Source organism: Callospermophilus lateralis, chromosome 1 (genome assembly GCF_048772815.1).
Source record: "Callospermophilus lateralis isolate mCalLat2 chromosome 1, mCalLat2.hap1, whole genome shotgun sequence".
NCBI lineage: Eukaryota > Metazoa > Chordata > Mammalia > Rodentia > Sciuridae > Callospermophilus > Callospermophilus lateralis.
Window position 1 is genome coordinate 95,381,998 of NC_135305.1, and position 10,970 is coordinate 95,392,967.

General features: G+C 34.2%; 1 protein-coding gene across 2 annotated transcripts in view; it reads left to right on the top strand.

The window, feature by feature from the left end:
* The window catches only part of Cdk13 (cyclin dependent kinase 13), a 97,933-nt gene extending 87,318 nt beyond the window's left edge, over positions 1–10,615 (top strand). The window contains exons 12-14 of one of the 2 annotated variants that reach the window (XM_076836367.2): positions 4,936–5,141; positions 8,253–8,702; positions 9,205–10,615. In XM_076836367.2, the coding sequence (XP_076692482.1) occupies positions 4,936–5,141; positions 8,253–8,702; positions 9,205–10,055 (1,507 nt within the window). In that variant the 3' untranslated portion in view covers positions 10,056–10,615. The remainder of the gene's footprint in view (positions 1–4,935; positions 5,142–8,252; positions 8,703–9,204) is intronic. The other variant, XM_076836371.2, reaches the window with a different exon arrangement.
* The last annotated feature ends 355 nt before the right edge of the window (positions 10,616–10,970 follow it).

Here is a 10,970-nt window from a genome sequence, read left to right on the forward strand (position 1 = left end):
TAAATTGAGTTTTTCATATATATATTTTTTGCTAATCAGAATGTGTTAGTAGTCTCAAAACTTTGACTCTCCTCCCTGTCAAAGAATTTTTTTATAACTTTTAATTTGGAAACTTTTCAACTCTACCAAAAAAACAAAACAAAACAAAAAACAAGAACAATACAATGAGCATTCATATCCTTTACCTAGATTCACCAGTTGTTATTATTTGGATACATTTGCATTATCACTCTATATAAATTTTTCCCTGGGGCTGGGGATGTGGCTCAAGCGGTAGCGAGCCCGTCTGGCATGCGTGCGGCCCGGGTTCGATCCTCAGCACCATATACACACAAAGATGTTGTGTCTGCCGAAAACTAAAAAAAAAAAAAAATTAAAAAATTTAAAAAAAAAATTTTTCCCTGAATTAGTTGAATATTGTTTTGTGGAGGTGACACTTCATTTGTAAATATTATATATCTGTAAGAACTAAGACTTTGATGTACTTAAAATACTATTGTAAAACATAAGAAATTTCACATTATAATAGCTAATAGTCCATATTTAGATTTCCCTAGTGGCCCAATAATTTTTATTGACTTTTTTTTAAAAAAATTAAACTGATTCAGACTTCACACATTGTATTTAGTTGGTGTGTCCTTAGGACTTTTATTGTGTTATTCTTTGAAAAGCCCAAGCTAGCTGTTTCATAAAACATTCCACAATCTGGATTTGATTGCTTTCCCATGATTAGAATTAGTTTAATGTTTTTTCATGGGGAGAATTCTGTCTAGCCAGCTGTGGTAATACACACCTGTAATCTCAGCATTTTGGGAAGCTGAGGCAGGAAGATCTCAAGTTTGAGGTTAGCCTCAGAAACTTAGAAAGACCATGTCTCAAAAAATAAAAAAAAAGTACTGGGCATGTGGCTCAATTGTTAAGCACCCCTGGATTCAATCCCCCACTACCCTCCAAACAATAAAGATTATTATCTGCATGGTGATGTGTGCTTTCTCTTGTATCACATTAAGAGGAATATATTATTTTATCCCATTATTAGTTAATTCTAATTTTAATCACTTTAGTTTGTGCTCATGAAAGAATTCTGCTAAAACTGTATTGAGGATATTTTCTGTTGATATCTAAACTTTTAAAATTAAGGGTTTAAATAGTTATAAAGGATATAATTTTTTATATATTTTAAATGTTGAGATTTTAAAGTAGAGCAGTTATATTAGTCTTTCCCTGAACTAGCAAATGTATCCAGTAGGATCTAAATATGGTAACATTCAGTGATCACTTAGAAAATGTTCCACAGTTAGACATTGTTCCTTTTTCATCTTGAAATTCCATTATTTCTGTAGGTTTTTATTATAATGTAACATGCATTACATTAATTACCCTATATATATACATCTCATACGTAAGTTAAAAAAAAAAAAAGGAAAAAATCAGTGAAATCTAATGAAGGTGTACCTGTTGATTACTATTATTATTCTACAGTGAGATATAGTTCCACATTCATTGTTATTTTATTATTTATTTATTTTGTTGTTGTTGTTGCTTGGGATCAATCCCAGGACCTCATGGATGTGCTCTACCACTGAGCTATAGCCCCAGCCTTATTTTTTATTCTTATGAATACTCTTAATAAGTAAGTATTTGAGAGTAGAAGGAGCTGTTCATAATTATATTACTGTCTTTGAATTTCTTCCATGTTATGTATCCAAAATTTTTAATCAAGTGATTTTCAATAACTTTAAGACATCAATTTAAAGTTTTTTCCTTCAATTTTCTTGATAGTAAAGAATTGGAAACCATGTTACCTATGAAAGGATTTCTTAACCAGTAAATGTATTCAGTTTTCATTGGCTTTGTCTTTTTTTTTTGATACCTGGGATTGAACCCAGGGGCATATAACCGCTAAGCCACATCCCCAGTCCCCTCTTTTTTAAAAAAAATTTGAAACAGTGTCTCACTAAGTTATTTAGGGCCTCACTAATTGTGCCTACTGTGTGAGGGGCAATTTCCAAGTGCTTACCTATAGTTTTGAACTTGGAATCCTTCTGCCTCAGCTTCCCCAGCTTCTGGGGTTATAGGCATGGAACCTGGCTATCCATATTTATTAAATGACTTTTTGTAATACTTGTAACTTTTTCTTATAAATTGTAATTAATGTTAAATCACCTAAAGCACTTAAATTTTATCACAGCATACCTGACTGCATTTTTTTAAATTAAAAAAAATACGTTAGTACATATTTGAGGGACATTCTGTAAACCAGTAATATGGAATGTATTTTATTAGATAAATTAGTAAAGCAGTCAGGTTGAAATTATAATGGCATTGATTTAATATTTAAATAACAAAGTTATGCAAGCACAGAGCATTTTTATTTTGTAATACGATGCAAGAGTAGCAAAAAATATAAATTATGAGTTAAGGATTATGAAGAAAAGCATGGGTATTCCTTTGATAAACAATTTTTTCAGAATAATCAAATGAGAGTGGAGTATTAAATAAATCAGAAAAACTCCATTAGTTGTTTTATAAGGTGAAATATAATTATCATTGGAATAAATATTTCATGATATAATCTGATGAAAATAGTTTTAACCTCCCTTGTTGAATGATGGTCAGTTGATATCAAACATGAATATTGTGCCTACTGTGTGAGGGGCATATTCAAGTGTTTACCTATATTAATATATACTGCCTCTGCACCCCATAGAGTGGGTAGTGTTGTTAATACTGTTTTTAAAGGTAAGGAAACTGAGGCCCAAAGGCCAAGTTACTTGCAAGCCTGAATTTCAACCAAACTTCCTCCATTTAGTTATTTGGAAAATATTGCTGGTCTATCTAAAAGAATCAGCATTGCTAACCTTATTATTTTAGCTGTTTGTAGGGTAATGTTTATCTGGCCTAGAGTCAAGTGTTGAGATAACCCTTAAAGAAACTCTGAAGTTTACATTGTGGGAGGAAACACCCTTTTTATGGATTACTTTGCTCTGCTCTTATGAGGCTCTCCTGTAAGAGCACTGCATTTCTTGACCATCACGATGTAAGAGGGGATATCACTTCATTTACCCATTCTGTAGAACTATAATATATCTGAATTCAGAGTATCCCAGTAGAGGCTAAGGCTTATATGCCACACACACACACACACACACACACACACACACACACACAGAGAGAAAGAGAAAGAGAGAAAGGAAAGTCTTTGGAGGATTTGTGATACCTTAAAGCTTCATACCAATATTTCAAATTGTACCTTTGTTTGTTACTCCAGGAGGTTTTTACACGCTGAGGCAATGCACCATAGTAAGATGGCTGAGAGGTATGCCTTTGTTTTGTTTTCAGACCTCAGGTGCATAGACTTGGTTTAATCATAATCCTTGTGTCACTCATCATTGGTCCATGCATGGCTCTCTTTTATTTTTTAATTAGTTATTTTAAATAATGTTAATAAGCAGCCATGAACCTACCAAACAAAAGCTAGAACTTTGAAAATAACCTATTTTAATCATATCATAACCCTTCTTCTCACTTATCCCCTTGCCTTCCTCCACCTGAGGTAACCATCATCCCTGTTTTTTTTTTTTTTTGTTTGTTTGTTTGTTTTTTCGGTATATACTTTTTGTTGCCATCTGTATGTACTCATAAATTATATTTTAAAATTTTAGTTTTTTTAATTTTATAAAAGGTGTCATGCTATCTGTAATCTTTTGGAAATGACCTTTTTTACTAATATTATATTGCTAAGATTCAACCACAGTGTTGCATATGCCTTTATTTTATAACACAAATAATTGCAAAAGAGGAGGTGTGAAAGAATTTGCTTGAACATGCAGGCAATTTTCAAAGTTCAGTCTTAGGAAAAAAGATATGTGGATATGGAAATTCCCTTAAAACAATTTCAGGTGTAGCCCTTTGGAAAGGCTTCATGTGCTTCTCGAGGTAAAACATCCAAGTTGAGGACTTGCAGGTATATATCACCAGGTAGGGTTGCTTAAAGAAATTTATAGATATTCTGGGCAAGTTTACTAACCTTTTCAAGCCTCAATTTTCTTATCTTTAAAATAAATAAAATAGTAATGTTTGCACAGGATTTTTTGTTAGGGTAATAAGAAAACATTTATAAATCACATATTTATGTCTTTCTTTAAGCAAAATTATTCTGTAGTGATAATACTTTTTATGAAATTACATTCAGGTCATCATTTCAGAATTGTGGGTGATTTTGATAGTTAACTAGCTATTCAGAACTCTGTTGATGAGTGATGACCTTCTCAGTGCCTGAAGTACCTATTTTTGAAATTCATCTGTAGCATCAGAATAATTTCAGAGCATTTTATTATCAAGAAATAAAAACTTTTCCTAGGAAGTTTTCCCACAAATGTCATATTCTAGCCTGTATTTTTTTTTAACTTGTATCTAGTTTCTGCAAATCGCATGTTTCTGCCTCCTTCATGTCCTATTCAGTGTAAGATGTATATGATAAGAATTGCCTATAAAAATGTTGCACCAAGGATAATGTTAGCCTACTTTTATGAATATATATTCTTCATTCAAAATTTTTATAAGTGATTTTTTATTGATTATTTACAAGACAAAGAAAAATTGTTCATCTATAAAGGTAAAGCCCTGAAGGACATGGGGCAAAGATGATTTTTATTGGAGGAGTTTTACAAAGTCTACATATGAAGTCTTCAAGAATGTTTTGGGGGCTTGGGATATAGCTTTGGTGCTACATAGTAATGTTAGCATATTTTTTTATTAAGAAATACCATTCATGGGCTGGGGTTGTGGCTCGGTGATAGAGTGCTTGCCTGGCATGTGTGAGGCACTGGGTTCGATTCTCAGCACCAGATATAAATAAATAAAAGATCCATTGACAACTTAAAAAAAAAAAAGAAATACTATTCACAATTTAATACTCATATATATTTTCAGCCTTCCTTTATGGCAAGATTGTCATGAGTTATGGAGTAAAAAGCGAAGAAGACAGAAGCAGATGGGCATGACTGATGATGTTTCCACAATTAAAGCCCCCAGAAAGGACTTGTCTTTGGGCTTAGATGACAGCAGAACCAACACACCCCAGGGTGTGTTGCCATCTACACAACTGAAATCTCAGGGCAACTCAAATGTAGCACCTGGTCAGTAATATTTTACATGGGTTGATTTTCTTCACATTGTTTTATGGCTAATGTTGATTATATTACTCTGCTGTCAAAGCATCTGGCTAAAAAGATGAAAATTAAGGTTTATTCATGGAACTTGATGTTTCCTTATTGTTTGTTTGTGCCAGTATAGAAGTTTCATTGCTTCTTGGCAACCACAGTTTTTAGCAATCTCAAGGTAAGATAATTTCTAAAGAAATATCAACTTACTTATGATTGGTGGTTGGTCAGATTTCTCTTTTTCCCTTTTTCCCTAGTGCAGGACTCAGTACATCTTTTACTAACACTATTCTCCGGGAAGCTCAGCGTTCAATGTCTGTGGATACTTACGGAATAGGAAGAAGAAGATAGGAAAGACAGCCAAAAATCATAATGGGAACTCTTTCATGCCATTTATAATGTCCTCAGGTCACTCAATGATATGTATTTGTTACATCATAGAATTTCAGATATTTGTGCCAGAAATAAAATGATAAAGAAGGATATTTTATAGCCACTTATTTTGGTAAAATTTAGATTTCTTCCTCTGACTCAGTCTGTCATAGAAGTAACCTTCTTCATAGAAAGTTAGCTATTTCAGTGTTCTCAGAAGTGGTGTTAAAATTACCTCATTTAGTGAATAACCTGTAAAAATGAAACATACTTTCTCATTTGTTTCAAGAATCCAGAAACATTCAGCTTCAGTTTAATTGTTTTTAACAAAGGCAAAATTGATATAAAATGTGTGTATGTGTGTGTGTGTGTGTGTGTGTGTGTGTGTGTGTAAGTGTGTAAGTAGTGATTTGTTAAACCTGAAAAAAAAAAAAATAGACCAGCACTTATTGAGATGAGTAATTAGTTAATTAAAAGAGATCTATGGATCATATTGAACTTTTGAACTTTTGGTAGTTGAGTATAAATATAGAGTGGATTAGTTGAGAAAGCTTGAGAAAGATTACCATTAATGCTTGCCCATATAATCTACAAGCTTAACCTTGTCCTTGGTTAAACCACACATATAAAGTACCTGAGACTTTAAAAACCAAAGCAATGGTTATTTGTTGTTCAGACATATTCTTTCTTGAAATAGTGAAGTTTCCTTACACATGAGAATATTTGATACATATACATCTGTTTTATACAGTGAGGGTTAATCTACATCAAGTTTAGTATTATTTTGCTTTTTTAAGAAATATGTAAAATATGAAGAAAGGCAAAAGAGAACAGTAATTGTTTATATTAATATATGTTATATGTTTTATATACTGTATTACTCTAAGAGGATTTGAGAATGGAAATAAAGAAGTTTAAAGGGTGTAGTCTATTATCTCAGGTAATAATTATCTTATTTTCATGACTGTCAGGAGGAGATAGGAGCAAACCTAGAAGAATAGAGGGTAGTTTACTTTAGCTGGTAAAAAATGAACTGCCTTCTGAGCTTATTTTATACTTTACTTAGCTCTGAATTATTTTACAACTCTACTTATGGTGGAGAGTTTTAATATTTTTCTTTTACTTTTTTGATAGTTTTAAAAACACATTTATATTAAAAAGTGAGAATTTGGGGCTGGAATAGTTCAGTGGTTGAGCGCTTGCCTCGCATACATGAGGCACTGGATTTGATCCTCAACCCCACATAACTAAATAAATAAAACAAAGATAAAAATATTAAAAAAACAAGAATTTTCTTTCTGCTTCATTTCCTTTATCATCAGTGGATTGAAATAAGAAAATGCTTCTATTCCAAAAGAGACACTTCTGTGAGAGAGTGTTTCCCTGAGTTCACATGGAGATTATCTATGCTAATAAGAAAAATAAAAAGGTGTCTGGGGCTATGGCTCAGTGGTAGCTCACTTGCATGGCATGTGTGAGGCACTGGGTTCAATTATCAGTGCCACATGTAAATAAATAAAATAAAGATCTATCAACAACTAAAAAAACCAAAAAATTTAAAAAAAAAAAGAAAAGGAGGAAAACTGGCCCTTGGGGTATAGCAAACTAACATGGTTCTTTATGAATGTTCGTGGATCATAAGAAGAATTTGCTCAAGTTTGTTTTGAATTAACCTAAATATAATACTAAGAAGTAATAAAAAGTATCTCAAAATATATAAGTGATATAAAAAGATAGTAATATGAATGGCATTAATCATCAGCCTTTCATCTCCTTAGAGTCTTTTGTCTATGAGTCTGACATCTGTGGTAATGGAAATTGCTTATTAGTATCATCTGACCACCGTGTACAGTATAATATGCATTTGAGCCTTGTTGTTAAATGTGATTCACATAAGCTTGCACAAGAACCTATGTCAGCCATCCCAAATCTAAACTGAAAATTGGAAAGAACAATTGAATCTGTTACATTGGTGATGAGTTAATGCTGTTAATGCATATAATAAGCATGTTTCTGAAAGCATTCCTAACTTATTGAAAGTAAAAACAGATTTTTTTTTCAGAGTTGGTAATACATCCTAATTTGAATTTACTTTAAAGATAAGGTTAGATTCTTGAGTAATAAACTTTATTTTAGAGAAGAAATAGGTGTATTAGTTTAAGAGCTCAGATTCTAGGATCAGACAGAGTTGAGATATAATTTCTGCAGCTTATAAATTCTGTGACCTTAGACACTAAGTTACATAGTCTGTTTAGGGTAGTTTCTTTTTCAATAAAATGAGGCTAATATGAGAGCCTGCCTTGTAAGGTGGTTGTGAAGAATAAAGGATATAAAATGCTAAGAAAGTACCTGACACTCTGTTAGCTATCATCATTATTCATTTTCCATTCACAAAGTGATATTTCCTGGTTAAATCTTTAGAGTGGGATTCTATTGATAGTTTTGATTTTTCTTTTGAAGTATTTACTTCTTTTGAAGTATTTATTCTTAAAGATTACTTATTGAAAATTGACTGCAGTTCTCTTTTGTTCTAATTTATGTTCCAGTTACATCTTAAATGTCATGATAGGGAACTAGATTGAGGTGCCCTTTTCACAGTGTTTCTGAAGTACTCTCCCTTAAATGTATATTTTAATATGGTAACATGGAACCATTTGGAGGGTGGGAGGAGTTGTGGATTATGGCAGTTCTAATTAATACAAATTTTGTCTTTAGTAATAACAGGCCCTGGACAGCAGTTAAACCACAGTGAATTGGCAATTCTACTAAACCTACTACAGTCTAAAACAAGTGTTAATATGGCTGATTTTGTCCAAGTGTTGAACATTAAGGTAAACTCTGAGACTCAACAGCAGCTAAATAAAATAAACCTTCCTGCTGGAATTTTGGCAACAGGTGAAAAACAGACAGATCCATCAACACCACAGCAGGAGCCTTCGAAACCATTGGGAGGAATTCAGCCTTCTCAGACCGTCCAGCCTAAAGTGGAGACTGATGCTGCCCAGGCGGCTGTGCAGAGTGCATTTGCAGTTCTGTTGACTCAGTTAATAAAGGCTCAACAGTCAAAACAGAAAGATGTGCTACTAGAAGAAAGGGAAAATGGATCAGGACATGAAGCATCATTACAACTCAGGCCACCTCCAGAACCTAGCACACCAGTATCGGGTGAGTGTATAGATACCTGACCTATTTACTAACACTGCTGTATTCATATTGTTTTCTCGATGTTGCTGGTTTGCTGTAATGCAGATTGTTAAGTGACATTGCTAAGAGATGGTCTGAAAATTCTAGGTCACTAGTGATAGGTTGGTTTCCTAGTTTGTTTATTCCCAAAAAGAGATTCTTTAACAAATTATCCAGGTGTGACATAATTCATTATGAATGCTATAGACGTTTGTAAGGTCAGCCTAAGGTTAAAAGATAATCTTTTGTTCCAAATACAAAAGAATGTATGATCAAGGCATAAACTTTATTCATACTATTATCCTGTACTTAAATGATAGTAGGCAACATTACTTGTAAACTTGTAAATTTTTCTCCTTTTCATTCAGTGTTATTCCAGAGATAGAACATCTAATCATCTTTAGGACCACCCATAGGAAACATCATCTATTTTGAATATTCAGTTGTCTAGCTTTTGACTCTCTTTTTGTTTTGTTTCACTTAGGGCAAGATGACCTCATTCAGCACCAAGATAGGAGGATTTTGGAGTTAACACCAGAACCAGACCGGCCTCGGATTCTGCCTCCTGATCAACGTCCTCCTGAGCCTCCTGAACCACCACCAGTCACTGAGGAAGATCTGGATTATCGGACAGAAAACCAGCATGTACCTACCACTAGCTCCTCATTAACTGACCCTCATGCTGGAGTGAAAGCAGCCCTGTTACAGCTGCTTGCTCAGCACCAGCCCCAGGATGATCCCAAAAGAGAAGGTGGTATTGATTATCCAGCAGCAGACACTTATGTGCCCACTTCAGACTACAAGGACAGCTTTGGATCCTCTTCTTTCTCTTCTGCTCCTTATGTTAGCAACGATGGTCTAGGAAGTAGTTCTGCTCCACCATTGGAACGACGTAGCTTCATTGGAAACTCAGATATTCAGTCTTTGGATAACTACAGTACTGCTTCATCTCATTCTGGTGGTCCACCTCAGCCTTCTGCCTTTTCTGAGTCATTTCCCAGTTCAGTAGCTGGATATGGAGACATTTACCTCAATGCTGGTCCCATGTTATTTAGTGGAGACAAGGACCATAGATTTGAATATAGCCATGGTCCTATTGCAGTCCTGGCAAATAGCAGTGACCCTTCCACAGGGTCAGAGAGTACTCATCCTTTGCCAGCAAAGATGCACAACTATAACTATGGTGGTAATTTACAGGAAAATCCAGGAGGCCCCAGCCTCATGCATGGACAGACCTGGACCTCTCCTGCCCAAGGGCCTGGATATTCACAAGGATACAGAGGACACATTAGCACATCAGCTGGCAGAGGTCGAGGGAGAGGGTTACCATTTTGAGTATCTGTTTTTCCTCAGGCACATCATTTTTATCTGGAAAGACTTTTCTAGCTGCAATTTAAGGCAGCAATCCAAGAGACTTGAATAATATTAATTCAACAACAGCTTTATTTTTATGTGGAAAAGGGTCTTGCATACAATAGTTTAAAAAAAAAAGAAAAAAAACTTTGCTTAAATTCATGCTGTTCTTAAAACTAGATCTATTGATTGTACATCTTCACAATTCTAGTTAACAATTTTATTTTGTATTCTTGCAGTTTTAAGTGGATGCTAATCTTAGGGACATAAGCCTTTTATGACCCTCTTGCAGATCTTCTGAACTATGCACATTTGTGCTTTTTTTGTAAGTTTGGACCAACTTTTATGTAACAAACAACCCCTTCCTGCCCCCCTCCAGTTTTACAACAATCAGAAAGGGCACTGATTTATTTGGTATTTTTCTTTTTACAAAGCTACCTTTAGTCAAAGGTCACTGTCAGTCTTTGCACCTGCTTTCAGTGTTATTGTGAAAGGTGTACTTTGTGCTCATTTCAGAAAATAAAACACAACCTTTCTCTTGATGCAACAGTTTTATAAAAGAAAATGGTCAACGTTATTTTTGTTTGTTTTGCAGATTATCATAGCCTAGCAAAATGCATTCAAATGAAATAGTGGGTTTTATATGAAAAATATGGGGTGGGGAGGGTTAAGTAAGTGCCTTAACTGGTGAGCTTAAGGTCTGAAAAGGTAGTTAACCTTTACACCCGTTTGTCTTTTAAAGGGAATCAATGCATTGTACTGAAGAGGCATCAAGCTCTCAAGTTTTGGGTGGCTGCCTATTCAGTCCCTGTGAGGTCCATTCCCTCTCCCTGTCACACTTCATTTTCTGCCTATCTTTGGGCCATGTTATCTTTCACTACCACCTTCTCTTGGTAG